This window comes from Aptenodytes forsteri, unplaced genomic scaffold, assembly GCF_000699145.1.
Source record: "Aptenodytes forsteri isolate BGI_AS27 unplaced genomic scaffold, ASM69914v1 Scaffold119, whole genome shotgun sequence".
NCBI classification, from domain to species: Eukaryota; Metazoa; Chordata; class Aves; order Sphenisciformes; family Spheniscidae; genus Aptenodytes; species Aptenodytes forsteri.
Window position 1 is genome coordinate 1,973,003 of NW_008796165.1, and position 17,961 is coordinate 1,990,963.

Genomic DNA, 17,961 nt, shown 5'->3' on the forward strand with positions numbered 1-17,961 from the left:
TTTTGGCAATGCCGGTGTAAGACAACAGAGGATGATCTGAATTTTGTATTTGAAATGCTGCCAAAGTATGATTTAAAGACATCTTCATACATTCTGGCTCATAGTCAACTTTATATGTAGACTTTAATTAATATAGTAAACCTGCTGTTAATATGGATAATTACTGGATTGCACATTTACTTATACAATCAATATTCACCTCGGCTGGCAAAACTGGGAAGTTGTCATTTACAATATCCTACGATTTGCAGCAGAAGACAAGGCTGTCTCAAAAATGGTGTCTGCTCCACGATAATGGATTGACAGACTTCCACAATATTCAACTGTATCTTCAATTAATTCTTCTGCTTCTTCTTGTAATAGTGTTCTGGGGACGTGTGAAAATTTTATTTTAGCTTCTAGCTTGACTAATTCCAGCTGTCTTACAGCTGCACGTAACAGAGAACAGATTTTAGTCACTAAAACCCAAGAACTAGCTAAGTGATACTACAAGAATTAATACTGTTAATTAAAAGAAAATAATAACCAATGGGAAACTTGTATGCAGTAATCTTAAAGTTAATATGCTAAATGGTGACTGATGTGGTTGAAGAGCTCACTGCTGGCCAGGCGCTGTTTGACTTCCAATCAAATGTGTGCGATCATGAAATACAAACCAGAGCTGCTGTTCACCATGCTGCTTTTAACCCGGGAAGAGCAAACAACCAATAAAACAATATATAGTTCTTAGTGTAGAGTTAGCATACAGACCACTTTCTACTGAGTGTATTGTCAGAACAGAGAAAAAAGATTTCACCTAAAATAACATACCACATGCACAAATTCCAGATACCTCTCAAGAAAGCAGTATTGCTTTGAGCAGCATTTTAACCATGACTGTCTAGTGCACGTGAGGTGAGGCCGTGTACACGCCATTACTGCGCTTCTGTTGAAGAAGAAAATGCTTCCTCTTCCTTTTTCAGAAAAGAGTCAATTGTCTTGCAGACTTCCAGAAAAACATCCTCCTGTGTTCCTTCTGCATCAACCTGTGAAGCAGGCAAAAAACATCAGTTTTGATTAAATTACAAAGAATTATCTCAGAATCTAAACACTGGCACAAAAAACTGGTCCAATATAAAATAAAAGTTGTTCTGTTTCATGTTATAAGCATACTAACGTAGAGGAACAGCTTCCATAAACCAAATTATTCACTGTGTTTCCACAGATTTATGTGAGAAGATTCTGTAGGCTCCATCGTCTGGAGCAAAGTACATTAATCAAATGTCCTGGGATGTATCAAAAATGTACAAAATGAAATGGGAGCTTAAGCTCTTTCTCCAAAGTACTCATGTTTTAAAGTAAAATTACAGTTTTGATATACAGAACAGTTTCCAAAGATTTTTAGAAACTATTTTAATATTTAATACCCTCCAAAGTAAACCTAATAGAATAACTTTGATATCATCCTATTAATGCGACTTGTTAATTTGTTTCTTGTCATCTAAAGTGTCAGAGTACGTAATGCTGTGACTGACCTAAAAGCTTTCAAACGGCAGTAACTTAGCGAGGTTGTGTTTCTGCGCATTTGTATTTGCCAGCTTCGTGAATTGCCTCTGGTTTTACGACAACCTTTGGGCAACGCATGTTTTACAGTGGCACTGGTTTTGTTGTACGAGAACTCACTTTCATTGAAGAAATTTTTTTCTTTAACACCCTGAAGATTCTGTTTTGGCCAGAGGTTGTCCAGGCTGTTCAGGTTTTTTTTCGTGACTGGACTTCAACAAAAACAAGACCACTTTATTCTCCTATGCTGAGGAAGAGAGCGCTGCATTTTAGCAAAGAGGAATGATGTTTGTAGCCAGTAATACTTCTGTGTGTTCCCTAGAAAACGTAACGTAGCACCGAACTTTTCTGAGCGATGAGTTTCATGTCCATCCCATGCAGTGAGTGTCATGCAGGTCATCACTTGAGGAAGGAGAGCTGTCTTTTGCCTTAACAGTAGTGACAAAGAAGCTTTCATGCTGGCTGTGTGCACCATGCAGATTGCATCTGATGATTATTCAGTTCCTCTCAAATGCCTGGTGAGAGCCTCGATTCTCTCCTCAAACGCAAGCTTCCTCTCTGCTTCTCCATGCTTAAGCCTTTCATGCACGCATGCCATGGAGTTTGCGCACATTTAACTGGACCCATGACAACTTTGCTAAAGCCTGTTCTTCTGAACTACGTGCTACGTTTTCACCTCCAAGTTGCTGACTAGGATGCCAGACAATTGTAACGTTTGAAGGGGACATTCCTGACCATCCTACTTTCTGCCACCTCTTTGTTCTGCAGGAGAATAAAAGGAATTTCAAACTCCAAAAAATGTATTTTTGAAATAGGCCATGAAATTCTTCTCAGATACGGTGTTGGCTTGCAGCCAGCTCCTGTACAGTCTGACTGCACTCAATGTACATTTAAGTCCCTCGGTGCTAAATCTTGTGTGGGAGTCAGCAGCTGCTCCTTGCAGAGATCCAGCAAGGGATTGCATTCACGCTCCGTAGCTTGGTTTCGCTCTTGGTGGCATCCACAGATGCTGCGAAGTTTGGTCCCTTGTTGCATCCTGTCGGAAGTGCTGGCACTCCCAGCCAGTCTACCTCCACACACAGCAGTTCCAGCACTGGAAAGGACCAGCCTGGCCAACCTTTAAGGAGCCATGCCTGACTGGGTTCAGTCCCCTTGGACGCACCGCAAGGGTATCTTCCAGTCTGAGCTGAACTACCCTCTCCCCTCCTGGCAGGCTTTCAGCAGCACGGTTCTCTTGCTTCCCTTGCTCTCTGTCACGCTGGCGTTTGCTGACATTGCTGCTTGATGTAATGCTGAAGTACGCACATGCTGGAATAGTTTGCGAAGCAGCAGGTGGTGCCTTAGAAAGGTCAGTTCTCAAACAAGGGCTGCATGTCTTTCAGAAGCTTTCTATGCCACAGAAACAAAGGGTTTAGGAGGGGGTTACTTACTAGTAGCAAAGAGAAAAGGGGAATGGTGAACAATTCTGGACCAAATGCCTACCTTCTCCACTTACTAATAAAACTAGCAACTCCCATCTCAGCTGCTATAAAGCAGCTTGTTTTGTCTGTCTCAACTGCCAAGACACCTATTTTCATATGGCTATCCCACGGGAAATATACTTCACACAGGGTGAAGGCCACAGCCGTTTCAAAGCTCTCTTGTCTTAATATGTATTTTTATTATCTCTTTATTCCATAAATACATCTGCACTGGATAACCGATCTAACCTAATCAGCACAGCTGATATTGCCATTGGCTTTTCGGCGACCTCTTCTAGAACTGGGACTGATACTCAGGTCTAGATCTAGGCAGTTGCGATAAAGAATTAGGTTTGTGAGCATGGAAATTGCCACCCTTTATGACTGGCTGGAATGCTGCCTTCCTAACAGTCACAGCAAAATATGGAAGAGTGTGACTAATGACAGCCCCAGTGCTTCCCGTGCTGGCCCCCTAAATAACAAAGGTCCAGTTCCTAAAACTAACTTAAAGTCGTGGCACAAAACTAACTTACTGTAACAATAATTCACAGCTAGTACCACAGTAATTCAATGACACTCTCTGCAGCTCCAGGAGAGAAAACTGTGTATATCTCTTTCTCAGATTATAACAAACCTCATAAATTAGGACTGTTTTCAAGGTTATTCAAGGCTACCATCTTCCCATAAAAGCAAGATCCAGATACAGTTTTCCATAGTGTTTCCAGTTTTGAAATGCCACTATGGCTTTAGGTAACTTCAAATACAGAGAAATTTAATGAGCTCATATGAAAACTGACAGGAGTAATCATCTTCATAGTACAATGTTGCTCCTTTTGACATTAAAATTAGCCAATTAAATTTTCTGTCATAAAATCTCCATTTGTCATAGTTTTTGGGATTTAGAACCCTAGATGTATACTGCCACTAAGAAAAGCCCAATTGTCTGTAGAGAGGATGACTGAGGACCACCGTTTTCAGAAAGACAGACTGAGACTCTGGAATAAACTCACTAGTTAGAAGCTTCTTATTGAAGGTCAGTCAAGTTCAGCTGTATGTCACTAAGATTTATATCTTTGTCATTAAAAAGAGTGTTAAAAACCTCTCTGAGACAGTGCAGTACCTGGTTCTCAGAGCAATGGATCAAGCTGTCTGGAAATCCAGTGGAAACACCCTGCCCCAATACCTATTCACATTTGGCATGAATTTACCATTGTGTTTTACCTACAATCCCCTGCTAATGTTTCTGATGTACCTTTCTAGACCGGTGTCTCATCTAATGGGTCACAAGCCAGCAAGGGGGGTGACATAGAAACACTCGTTCCTTTGTTCCCCACCTACTTACCTACCAGGGTTAATGATTCTCTGACAACCTTTCAAAAGATGGAAATAAATACATGCCTGCTATCACTATTACCACTGATTATCCCTTCTCTAAAGGGAAAAGTACACATTTGCCCCTCCCCAGAGAAACTTCTAACAGGGGATCAGCATGAGAAGGCTCAGAAGTGGAAGATCATGAGAGGGTGGATGGTCACTCGCTCTTTCATAATGGCTACGGAAAATGTTTGTAATAAGAATCTAGTAACTACTGCTTACCCAGCATGTGACTTCAACTGATTATAGAAAGAAACAGTAGAACAACATGGTGAAAAAAGAAGAAAGAAAAAGAAAAAGAAAAAAAAAGAAAAAGAAAAAGAAAAAGCATTTTGGTTGAACTTTGTAGGCTAACCTTCCATAGCACGTGGTCTGCAACAGTGAAGGTTTTTGGACATCCTTGAAAATCCTCTGCTCTGGACTGCCTACCTTATTTGTTTACTCATGACCCTTTTCCTCAGATGACTTTGAGTAGGGAACTTGTATTTAAGACACCTACTAGGTGTCTTGCGTTAGCTAGGTAGGATCAGTTTTGCCTTGCTTGACTACCAATGCATTGCTCTTCTCCATTACTTATTACCCTCCTACATACTGTCACTTGAAAAAAGCTTTAAAGGATGAGTCAGATATTAAAAACAATCAGGTTTTTTTCTCCCTTTCTTCTCAACTGACAGAGGGCCATATATTCAAAGGTATTTACATTTAGCCACATTAAAACACAAGTAGGTGCCTACTAAATTTTCAGACGCCCTTTTCTGTCCAGCTGCCTTGGAAATCACTGAGAAATAAATTTAAAAACAACAGTATCTACCTGCTTACTACAGCTACCATAGTGCATTTCATTTCATTTCATTCATCTGAAACATCTGATTCCCACAGAATCAGGCAGCTTGCAACTGTTTTGTGAGTAGTGCTTTCAGTCCTTGCACTTCCAGTAGGAGGTCTTTGTTAAAAAGCACCAGCTTGCTGTCCTTAGCGGCAGGTGGGTGTTCTGTAACTGACTATAATAGAAATTATGGAATATTGAACTATATGCCCAAAACATGATCTTTTAAAAAATAATTGGAAAATTTCTAACTTATTGTTACAACTACTTTACCTTCCAGAACACAATTTAGAAAATTAATGCCTTAGCAGAAAAGTGAGCAGAGGACACTGTCATTCTTTGCCCTTCATTCTTCAGTCAGTTTATCTTCCCTTGTAAATATATCACCGTGAGTTACATCACAGTTCATCTCAGCTGGGTGGCTGGAAAGATCACCATTATTTATTCCTGTCAGGTTCACAGATGTTCCATCTGCACCCAAATTCTCCACCCTTTGTGCACACCTCATGCTTCCACTGCTGAGCAGAAACACTGACAGGTAATCGTGGTCAAAGGGAAATTTCAAACAGAGTCCTGATCTTTTGGCAGCTTCATCAGGTCACTGTTCTTGTTCAGAAGTCAGTGGAATGGAAAAATGTTCAATTTCCAAATATCATATTAGTTATTTATGAATGCATCTATGCACAATAATTCTAGGTTTAGAGAAGGTCATAAAATTCTCATTGATTAAAATGGGAATGCTGTAACAACCATGTAACTTTGTCTCTTCTGTGCAAGCAAAGCAAAGAGAGAATTCCTAATGACTGCAGAGGAAGCTAGGTCAGACTTGAGTTTTTCTGTCTCTACTGTGTTCATTAGGCTCCTTCCATCCATGCTGTAACACCCGTTCCAATGCAGAGAATGAGAAAGCTCATTTGACAATGTAGTCTCAAGCACACCTTGATATGGCACGACAGATCAGTTCCTCCTCCACTGAGTACTCATCCAACATCTAATTCCCACACCAGACCTTCTGCTGGTCCTATGCCCAGGAATGAATTTTACATTTGCATATTTAATGTGCCTGTTTCAGCACTGAAAACTTTTAGGCTGGATAGGACAAGTTAAAACACATAGCACCGTTGCCATGTGCTGTTCCCAATCTGTGGAAAACTTTGCCCAGCCCTAAATACACTTAAAATGGAGAAATCCGATAATACCAATATGCCAACCCTATTTTCTTGTTAAACAAGTCTATTTCACAATTCTGATTTTCTTTTCTGTGGCAAAGCAGGGACTGGGTGCTATAGTTCAGCCCTACAAGACATGATCACTTATACAATTAAACACTATTTCACCTACAATTATTAGTGGTGCTTAGTCACACATTGCAGTAAGCTGGCTAGAAAAGGTTAATGCTGAATTTTCATGGCAGTTAGGTGGGATTTAGACTCTAACATTCCTCTTAAAATCTCAGCATCCACTCCTCTGAATTATTAAGAAAGTGCACGGCTGGCATCTCAAGGGACATAAAGCTCACATGGGCCTTCCACTGAAGAACTGCTTCTGTTGAAAAAACAAGCCCGGGCAGGAATAACTTTCCAGAAGGCAGCAACTAAAGATTCTTTTAGACCCTTCTTCTCTTTCTCTCTTAAATAGCTTCTCTTCAGACGCTTTGACCATCACTTATCCTGGGATCACAGACTGACCTGGATCTGCAAACAGCACCTTCAGGTAAGACATCACTTCCCTGAAGCTATTGGATCCAACCAGCTTTGCCTGAGAAAAAGAGTGCACAAGCCTCTGGCCTGTATTTACATGAAGGACCATGGATTATTTATAAAAAAATCCATGAATGTAGATGAGATCATTTATTTTAAGGGGTCTTCAAATCAACACTTGTAAATTAACTTTGGTGGCTTTGCCTGAAATGGATTAGGAAACATATACACAGTTCTTTCAGCGAGCAGAATTATAGAGGCAGCAGCATCTTAATTGGAACATTAACATCTTCAGCCAGCTCTGGTCAATGCTGGAGAGTAATAAAGCCCACTTAGGAATGAACAGATTCCCAAAGCTGGAAACGTGTGGTGTTATAATTAAAATCATTAAAAATATTTTAAAAATATTAAAATATTAAAAATATTAAACATGTTAGACTGCATCTAGGTAAAGTCTAAGTCTTCCATGTATGTGTATGATATTACAAATAACAAAATATCAAAAAAAAAGAACTATTTTAGCCTTGCCCACAAAAAAAAAATTGCAGTCAGAAGTGTTACTGATATTTTTTCTGCTTTCCACCTGAATTTCCTTTCTTCATTCAGAGAACATCAGAGTGGCTGCTAATGTCAATGCTCAGCAGTCTGTAAAATACGTTGCTATAAATAAGAACCTAACCCCGTGTCCTGGGAATTGCAAACTTCCCCTTTACTCTCTGCTTTCTTCAACACATGCAGCCTAAACATATTCACCACTAAAATAGTTTTAAAACTGTAAACCTAAATGTCTATTTTCTCTTAATTTCCCACATAGCTAACAGTTACACATTTTGCGTTATCTAATTCTCTTTGTTTCAAAACAGCTGTTGACCAAGTCTTAACTGTTTTTTCTTTGTCTTTATTCTTCAGATTGTTGAGCCAAATAATGTATAGGTTTGCAAGATGTGCATTTACAGGTTAATAATACAGCTTGGAAAGAACCTCAGTGGGTCATCTAGTCCAGCTTCCTGCTCAAAGCAGGACTGGGCACTGGAAGGATGCCACTACGCCAGGCACTACGCTCAAGTTGCGTCGTTGACCAAGTCAGACTGTGTGATTGAACTCTTTGAGTTCACTTATCCAGGAAAATTGCCTAGAAAAATTTCCTAAACAAGCATTCCTTCCAGAAAAGATATTACTTTGTTTCACAGTATTAAGTGTATTTCCAAAACTGAACGTTCTTTTTTTTATTCCAGCACTGTCCACTGCAGAACTGATAGGGAATATTTGGATCAGAATAGCTATTGAAGTCAATTGCCCTGCGCAAAAAAGTGCTCAGACCTACTTTTCCACTTTAGGTCCAAAGTAAACTTTAAAATAGATTCCCACAACTGTTCAACAGCACTTGGTTAAAAAAATCACTTCTCTCACCCCTGAACAATGAAACGTTAACATGCTGCTTGTATGAAAACTACATTTGCTTCTGCTCCTTGCTGTACAGGCACCAGGGCTGCAGGCTTGTACCCGAGGCTGGCTGAAGGTGACAAGGATAGCCTGGGAGGATTAATTTTAAAAGCCTACCTCTGCTGAGTATTTTGACAGTGTTCTCTAAATGCTGATAAAGAACTGAACATGTAATTATCTACATCATAAGGGTTGGGGAGGGGGCATCTCCCTACTTTACTTAAATCCATAATGGAATCACATCTTTAATAGCCGATGTGTATTTTATCAGTTTAGTAAAAAGCGGATGAGGTAGACATTTCAATACACAGTACCTGTGTTCAAGAAAAACAGAACACGTTTTTCAACCTTAAAAGGACATTTTACATGATAATGTTTATAAAGCTGATTTTACAGAGCTTTCATACCCAATAGTTCCATCCAGAAGATGGAAGTACGTTGAACACCTACATTCATCAGAAGCAAGTACAGACACTGTACAGACATTGTAGGAAAAACAGTGTAAACGCTGTTCAAGCAATGCACGAGTATTTTCTAACTTGCAAACACACAATGTCAGTTCCCCCAGAAACTAATGATAAAAGAGTGCAAAGCACATACCCAGTTCTGACCCATAGACTAGGCAAGTCCCTTAAGGAGCTAATGAGCTATAAGCTTTCAAGAAAAGACTGCATGTTTTGCCACTGCATAGGTTGCACAGGAGATGGAGCAGAAACTTGCAGCAGAAGTATTAAGGAAGGGCAAGGAGAGCCCATATCAAGTGAAATAAGGCAGACCATGAATGCAAAATCTGTGTGAAAGTATTTAGTGTAGTTTCATTCTCTTTGGGGCTGTCACTTCCCTGATGTTTCAAAAAGGGAAACACTGCGGTAGGCACAGTTCACTGGAATAAGATCTCAGAGATACAGAGCTCTGTTTTCCTTTGCATCATCTCACTGTGTTGGTGTATTGTACCGAATTCTTCATTAGACACATCCTTGCAATGTTGGCAAGGTAGCTCGTCAAAGACAATACAAAGAAAACTAGATAATCATTCTTAAGCTTAAAAAAGAAAAGTGATTGGGGATTTTTTTGTGTGTGCCACTCTACAGTTTGCCTTCTGTGCACTTAGTGTGGGGTTGGCAAAGGACGTAAATCAGGACTCTCCCTTTGAGTATCATTTTCCTCAGGACTACGTCATTTACTCTGTTCTCAGGTCAGGATATGGGTGCATAAATTAGCTGCATGTTTCTCCTTTGGGAACTTTGCAGAGGAGAAAGGTTTGGGACATGTGAATTGCATGTTTGCTACAGCCTCTAGAAAAAAGCTCCCATAATATTTCCAGAAACTGTTACTGGATTCTTTCTCTTTTAGGACAAGAAGGATCAGTAGGACTAGATCTTTCAGTAGCTGAACATAAGAGATAGTTTGCCACAATGGAGCAGAGAAATATATAAAAAGAAATATAAACATCCCATATGAATGAGTTTACAGATGTGCCAGCAAAGTTAATTGCACTGATGGAATTTTTCTTGATTCTCTGTAAAGTATCGATTAGCAAATAAAAAGAATGCTTTAAATATCACATCCTCAGCAGGTGTCAACTGAGGTAATTAATTGAAATTAATACAACTATGTCATTTGTTCCAGCAGAAAGATCTTTCTTGTGTGCAGGTCTCTCTTATTTCAGGATATACACTGTCAGTTTTGTAAATTTAACTAAAGGGCTTTGGATTAACATAATCTTTCACCCTAACTCTGAAAGCCCTTACAGAGAAATAAATCCTAATACTTAAAGAAAAGCGTTCCAGCATTCATGTTTAATAAGAGATTCTATACAGATGAGGTAGTGATTCAGGATAAGTTCTCAGACTCAGGATAAATTTTTAATCTTTCAAATCTTTTTTATTCCTTCAAATTGTACTGTGGAACTCAGAAGTTTGTAGAAGTTGCAAACAAACCAGGGAAGCGTAAGATGAGAACAAACTGGAAAGCGCAGAAACTAATACAGTTCATAAATCATGTCGTGTCAGTATTTTCCAAATATTGCTCATATAATGGAAGTAAAAAGCAATAATTTAATTCAAAAGGTCAAGCAATTTACCTTGCATAACTGTGTCTTCCTTTCATAGTATGCGATCACAGGTTTTGATGCTTGGTAATAGCTTTCGATTCCTTCCTTGATGGTTCCGGCGTTACCAGAGTGCTGACTGCTCTGATTTCTCATCAGAAGGCGACTGCTCATGGTTTCTGCAGAGCAGTCCAGGCAGAACACAAGTTTTGGTTCCCCAATCTAGAGACAAAGAAAACCACTAAGTATTCAAACCAATGGCCTGCTAAAACTGATTTTGTTTGGGTAACTTTAAAAAGAAATGCTACTGAAAGAGTCATCAAGGAATTTATTAGCAAGTTACTTTCCTATTTGCCTATGCAGAAATTATGCTTATTAACAAACACCTCTTATCCTAGCATCACTTAGAGATCCCAGTATTTAGGATCAAGGCTGTGCTTGAATGGGCTCTACACATACAGAGAAAAAGAGACATGATCTGAAAAATTCTGGCTACTTGGACTGAAGATCGTCAGTTTGTTCATTATTTGCAATTGTTTGATAAAAGCTTGATGCAAACAGCACTGGACTCAGGGAATGCTTGACAGTTATTGTTTTAGCCTTTTCTTTGTTCAATCTGTGAAGAGTATATTTTCATTCAGGGAGTGGTAAACTGTAGCTTAGAATTTCAAGAGGCAATAGAAGGAAACGTCCAAATTAAAGTGTGCCCACTTGAAATGGAATGAGTAGCAACAGACAGGCTCAGCGACACCATCGAAGGCTTGTTATTGGACGTGTTCACAGGAATACACCCTGTGAATTACTTTATGTCACACACTATTTTAGGTCAATATTTGCAGCGTAACTCTACATCACTAGTACCCACGGCATAAAGGAAGGATGTGATATATTTCTCTGCATTTTCAAATTGGTGAGTAATTTCCGAATTCTATGAGAAGCCCACCACTTAGTGCTTTTTGGCTAGTGCCAAACTAGTCATAAGGGAGAGTCTGCCCTTTTCTATAAACAAAATAAATATGGATTTATTTATTTTTATTCCCAGGCCTTGGCAAAGATAGTAAATAATTGTCTCTATCTACATTTGGTAGTAGATATTGCAGTACTTTATGGGTGAAAAAGAACTGGCAAGATAGAGCAAAATGTTCCTTATAATATTTTAGGGGAGAGCCAAAAGTTCTAAACACAAATCCCCATCGTTCTTTCCCCGAGATGCTGAAAAATATGTGTGACATTTAGCATAAACCTTGCAATATGCTCTGTCATGCACCCTGCTCCAGCACAGCGCTCTCTGACACAAGGTTTTGTCTGAGCAACAACTGTTGGGCTGAGTCTAAAGGGATAAACTCCACTCAGCCACGTAAAATAAAAGTGTTACAGGATCAGAGAAAAGCAATGTGATAATTTTTCCATGCAGTTAGGTATTAAATCCTTCAGTGATGCTCTCAGGCTTTTTCTCATTCCTTCCCTTTCTAGCAGGGAATTGGAGAACACCTTTTAGGAAAGAGTGAGAATTCTCGAGAAAAGACGACTGTTCTTCACACTAGTGACCATGATAAATCCATGCTTTTACCATGGCTACAGCAAAGAAAATCTAAATGACTGATACATGGAAATTGCCATTGCTACCTTTGTCGACAGCCCTTAAAGGAAGAAATATTCTAAAGTTAAAGACTTCATGCTAGGCCCTCTGCATTTGACTGAGGATGTCTGGATTATGTTGACCTTTCTACTGCCTTAATGACTTTCTAAGAGACAGCTGAAGCCAAGGGATTATGTCGGACAGTTCAATGACAGGCTTTTATCTATGCATTTTTTCCACACAGCTCAGAAAACATTAATGCTATTAGCAGCAGCAGTATTGAGTTTGGGGATTAAAAAAGCCAACAAGGCAGTTTTAGCAGTGCAAGAGACTTAGATCGAGAAGTTAAAAAAGATGCGGGCTTAATCAATGATTAAAACAAACGTCCTTTTTGTATAATTGGACTAGGTTAGTGAGAAGTTATTTCCTCCCAGCTCCACATGAGAAATTCCATGGTCTGTTCTAAATTATGATACAATAAATGAGGAATGATTCCTTTAGTCAGTTATAGTCCTATCATCACCTTACAATGAGGATATGAAGGAGTCTACTGACTGGTAGGGTCAGGTAACAGTACCGTGTTTGACAGACCGGGTCTGACTTGCTTTTGTAAAATCTATGTGGTTCTCTTAAAAGTTTCAATGTTGCTATTCTCTGGAATTCAAAATGTTACAGAAATGTCATTCTTTTGAGTTAAAAATTGCAAAAAGTAAAAGTAATGCCCCTATCAGATATTACAGCAATTTTTACTACTGTTTCTTTTTAAATTACTGTTTTCCTGACACAATTTAGCTTAAATTATGCATGCTGTAGGGACATCTGCAGGAAGCCAAACACGTCTAATGTATTGGGTCTTTTCTCTGTCTTATTGGGTATCTTCCACCTGGTGATGTGGAACTTAACTTACTTATAATTTAATATTGTTTTCTACTTCTCACCTAGCAGAAAGACCGAGGAGGGAACAGAGGCATGTGCTTCTCTAGAATTATGGCTAGGGAAAAGTACAATTATATCATAGCAAGGAATTGGGCAAAACTGGCTGGAGAATAAGCCGTTTCTACGTAGCTAATTCTATTTAGGGCTGTCAAGCTTTTAAGTATAAGCACTATTCCCGATGTCTTCCAAATAGAACAGCTCTTTGTTAACAGTTACAATGCTTTTTACACATCATGTAGATATGTAGCATTATTCATTTGCACTTTGCCGCCATTAATTAATAACGCCTGATGTCCACCTCTTTTCATTCAATTATAATGTAGGAAGAACCTCATCGCCCTTTAGAAAGGACTGCAAAGCATTATCTCAGTAATGACTCATTCAAAAAAACTTCACAGACTTACTGAGCAGCTTACAGCCGGCCAAGTTCACCCTGTGGAAACTGAAGTGGATACGTGGATACAACAGGGATGACTTAGCACATTTAAAATTATCACTCGGGATCCTTCTATTTTAATCCAACTGTCAAAGGCAGCCCAGGACTACAGGATCTTTTGCTGCTACAGTGTCTACAGGAACTGAAAGGGGCTTTGCTTTTGCACTGGATGCATCAAGACTTGTTTGCCTGGCAATGCCTCAGTCCAGGACACTCCAACCTCTAAGTCCTACTTTATAGCATACACCAGTGTTCACAAGACGTGACACATATGCCTGCCAGAAAAGCAGCACTGCTGAAATAGTTCCTCTTTCTGCAAAAAATGAAAGAAATCTCCAGTGTCTTTTTAATAGTCTGTGGCATTTTAGTAAAGGAACTAATAGATCAACATTTCTGTGAATGGCTTCTATAGCAAATCCTATGGCCCATTATTTTGTCCAGCTTCTGATGCCTAAGTCTTGTAGGCTTTTGTGGTAATCAACTAAATAAAGCAGCTAAAGTTGCAGGGAGAAAACAAATGATTCATTAAAGTTCTATTACCTTTCAAACTTGTATAGGACATTTGTGGAGTGTAATATGATAAAATATATACTTAACTATTTCCCCTAGTTCACCACTTTTCTTCTAAACTCTGGCAAATTCATTCATAGGGCTTATATAGAGTATTTTTTGCAGCTTGAGAAATGTACAGCTGAGACTTCTCAGTAGGTCTTAGCACATACTGAGGAAATCGGTAACGCTCTGAACTGCCACGCAGTCACTTGCAAAACGCTCTTTTTATGGCTATGCCACCTGTTACTCATCATGAAAATTTAATCTGTGTTTTGCTGTTTCAAAGTGGCAGCAAGCTTTAGCAGAGCCGGCTCAATGGTATTAACTGTGAAGATACATGCTTTCGTGAACCTACATTAAATAGTGCTTGACGAGATTTGCATGAGAAGTATAGCAGCCATCCACTAGAATTAGAAAACGGGTTCTAAAAATGGTGCTTTCCACTAAATGTGAATTGTTCCTGGTTTATATTAGATTTGGTATTACAGAGTCTGTGTAGGTGAGGGCAGAAGCTGGAGCTGCTATATTGATGGGGTGCCAAAGTTTCAGTGATCAGCAGCACAACGCTGTTGGATTGGCTCTTTACACGTCCCTATTGCAATCAGCTAAAGATGGGGACCCAAGCAGCATCAGAAGTACAGTCATATCTTAATACGAGTTATAACAGCATTACAATTATACGGTCACCTTGCTCTCAAACTCTTCTGCTTCTTTCAGCTCCCGGGGATACCCATCGATCAGGAATCCTTTTGTGTCCCCTAACTTGGAAACCATGGCTTCCTTCAGTAGCTCTAGGACAATACCCTGCATTGGAAAGAAAGGGAGTTACTTGGTTAATTAATAAGAAAGACTGATACCTTTGTTTGTTACACTGACTTTAGTCCTACGCCCTTGAGAACTGCCTTGTTTTGCTAAAAGCAGGTCCTGTGAATGCAGGTGTTTTTCTTGTCCTGCAGGTAGCAGGGCACCCTACTTTTTCTTCTCTCAGGACCAGCTATGCTACACTAATCTAGTGTTGCAACCCATCCACGAGTTCCCACTGTCCTCTAGATAGCTGGGAACATTTCATAGTTTCAAAGTTAATGTTAATACCTGTGAAACTCTGGAGTACTGCTGCAGTATTTTCCAATCTGATTGCATTTTGCTATGTCATTGATATAATTATATTACATGGAAAGTGATAAGAGACCCATCTGACCAAACACACCGAAGAGCAAAGCAATCAAAATCAAGCCTCAGCACAGCTTTTAGTTTCCCCTGAGCAGCACTTCCCAGTATCTTTCATTAACAAATGCAACCTACGATCTAGCTGCACTTGCTGAAGACCCACCAAGAGTTGGGGCTGCAGACCTGCCACATAAAAGGCAAGTCCAGCTGAGAACAACACATTCTGTCCTCATAGTCTCCATTAAACTGCAGTCTAGCTACTCTGGGATGTCAGCCAGCTCTGCAGGGAACTGCCGCAGGTATTGTAAAATAGAATAGCTGCCAGGAGGACCAGCTCTGAATCTGAAATGTGAAGCTATAAAATGGACATAAGGTTTCTGTTTCCCGTACTTGTTCTTACATTTTGCAATGCATAGTGCAGCATCTGTCTTACTGTACTTCATGACTAATTTGTTGCCTATGTGAGTCTGAAATGTAAAGAAATACTGGCATAGAAAGGGGGAAGAAGTGTCACAGATCTGGCAATGAGGAAACTTCTCCCTCAAGTTGCGGATGAATTTTACTTAAATGGGAATCATCAGCTCTAGTCTCCTATTTCCACCCTTTTAGACAATCTACCACTACCTTTGTTTAACCATTAGGACCCCAAATAAAACCGTCGCTTACGCCAGGCACGGGTTCATCACATTCCATGATGTCTTTGATCAATTTACTTCTCTCTGATAATGACGATAACTCATTTTGGAGAAGGTCACCAGTGGACAGGTGAGTAAATCCATATTTCTTGGCTAACTGTTCACATTGGCTACCTTTGCCAGAGCCAGGGCCACCTTTGTGAGGGAAAAATATCTAGAATTAGAAAAGAATAAAGATCTGCCTTTTCTCAAACTATAGCAGCCAAGAAAATGGGAGGAAATTGATGAGACTGCCTATTTTGCAATTTTTTTTTTTGCAAAGACAATCTATACAGTAGAACAAGTTACATACTTCCCTTCCGACACACTACACTGCTGACTCAAAAATGTGTACCAAAGTTGAAGGAGTCGCAACGGTGTGGAATCTCTTGCGGAAGAGAACCTGTTCCTAAAACACCATTACCATGTAAAGGAAAAACATGAAACAGACAGCCAGTGGGGAAGGGTATTTGAGTCAGTATATGTTCAGCTTGATAGCTGCAACAAATACTAGCTTCCTTGCGAGGGAAACGTTTTGCCCCCATTTATGGAATGGAAACATATAGGCAAAGAGATGGTGAAACCTGCCTCTGTTATGTGGGATGCACACAGATGTACAGTAACTAAACCCTTTTGCACTGTGGTAAACGTAAAAGCAAAATTTCACTGTGCTTGCGCCCTTTCCCTTTGAGCTGGAAAGCTCTCACGTGCTGGTATGTCCGCCGATAACTGAGAGCCAGGTACTGAAGCTGCTAAACGCTGACGAAGGCTCGGTCATGCCACTCCCTGCAGCTGCGGTACTGGCTTGTTCTTCATGCATGCTGCAGGGAAGTGTAAGAGGAAAGTGCTCAGCAATGAAGGGCACGTGGAGACCTTGCCACCACCCGCTCCTCTACATCCACAAGTGTACTCAGTCACGAGCTAGAAAACCGTATCTGAACCAGTCCCAGAGTCAAACAACCAGGGGGATGAAGGGCAATCTCAGCTGACAGGGCACTCAGGTGAAGCTGCTCAAGTGATTTTTCCACGGGCTGAAGGGAAGGCACCTGTGGCCGGTCCCCCAGCTCACATCTCCCGGGGGCCCGTGGGGAGACAGAGAGGGTGGGAAGGGCGAGGAGGGGGGGGAGGGGAGGGGAGGGGAGGGGAGGGGAAGGGAAGGGAAGGGAAGGGAAGGGAAGGGAAGGGAAGGGACGAGACTCAGGTGAATGCTGTAGGTGTCCTCCTGTCAGAAATGGTATTGCAAGCCTCCCTGTTTCCTTTGGCATGAGAGCTGTCACCACCTCAAGAGTTCCAAAACTCTGCCTCTCTGGTAAGCGCCCTTTTTCTGGGGCCATCTCAGAGGCTCTGGACACCTCCTTGCTCTGCAGGTGCTGGCATTGCCCTGTCCCACACGAGACTCAGGTGAATGCTGTAGGTGTCCTCCTGTCAGAAATGGTATTGCAAGCCTCCCTGTTTCCTTTGGCATGAGAGCTGTCACCACCTCAAGAGTTCCAAAACTCTGCCTCTCTGGTAAGCGCCCTTTTTCTGGGGCCATCTCAGAGGCTCTGGACACCTCCTTGCTCTGCAGGTGCTGGCATTGCCCTGTCCCACCTCCTCAACAGAGGTGGCTGCTCTTCCTTCCTCACCCTGAAGGCTGACCCTGGGAAATGCCAAATGCTTCTTCAGCTGCTTGCCGAGCGGCAGCAGCCACCCCAACCTGGCTAGAGAGATGGGCAGTCCATGGAAATTGCTGGAAGCTACTTCTTGGGGATCCCGCTCCTGTGGCGGTGACCTCCAGAGCTGCTGGCGGAGCTGAGGTGAGCACCCCACGAGGGCTGAACTTGGTGGGGAGGGCTGAGGGGCCATGTTGGTGCCGGGGGTGGGGGAGGCCAGGAAAGCAAATTTCCATTGTGACAATATCGGGATTTGGGGAGAAATTTCAAGGTGTGTAGCAGCATTTTTACAATCTTTGATGGATCTATTCAGAAGACCTACTGCAGTAGAAGGTAATTATACCCTTGTAGGGAAACAGTGCTCAAAAACGAAAAGAAGATGCAAGGCCAAAATAAAAAACCCCAACTTTTCAATAGTTTTTTAAGCACGTGACTTGTATATTTATCAACTGTTGGGACTTGCAAATATGACTACACAGCTCTATTATGTGGATTTAAGATGCTAGAAAATACATGATTTTCCTTTTTGTTTCTATTTCCATGAACAAATATAGGAATAATATGTTCACA

General features: G+C 40.7%; 1 protein-coding gene across 1 annotated transcript in view; it reads right to left on the reverse strand.

Moving 5' to 3' along the window:
* Window positions 1-907: 907 nt before the first annotated feature.
* Window positions 908-17,961, reverse strand: part of AK5 (adenylate kinase 5) — a 95,183-nt gene continuing 78,129 nt past the window's right edge. The window contains exons 10-13 of the mRNA XM_009287269.2: window positions 15,732-15,895; window positions 14,586-14,702; window positions 10,429-10,617; window positions 908-1,025 (exon numbers count right to left, since the gene is read on the reverse strand). Coding sequence (XP_009285544.1) covers window positions 915-1,025; window positions 10,429-10,617; window positions 14,586-14,702; window positions 15,732-15,895 — 581 coding nt within the window. The 3' untranslated portion in view covers window positions 908-914. The remainder of the gene's footprint in view (window positions 1,026-10,428; window positions 10,618-14,585; window positions 14,703-15,731; window positions 15,896-17,961) is intronic.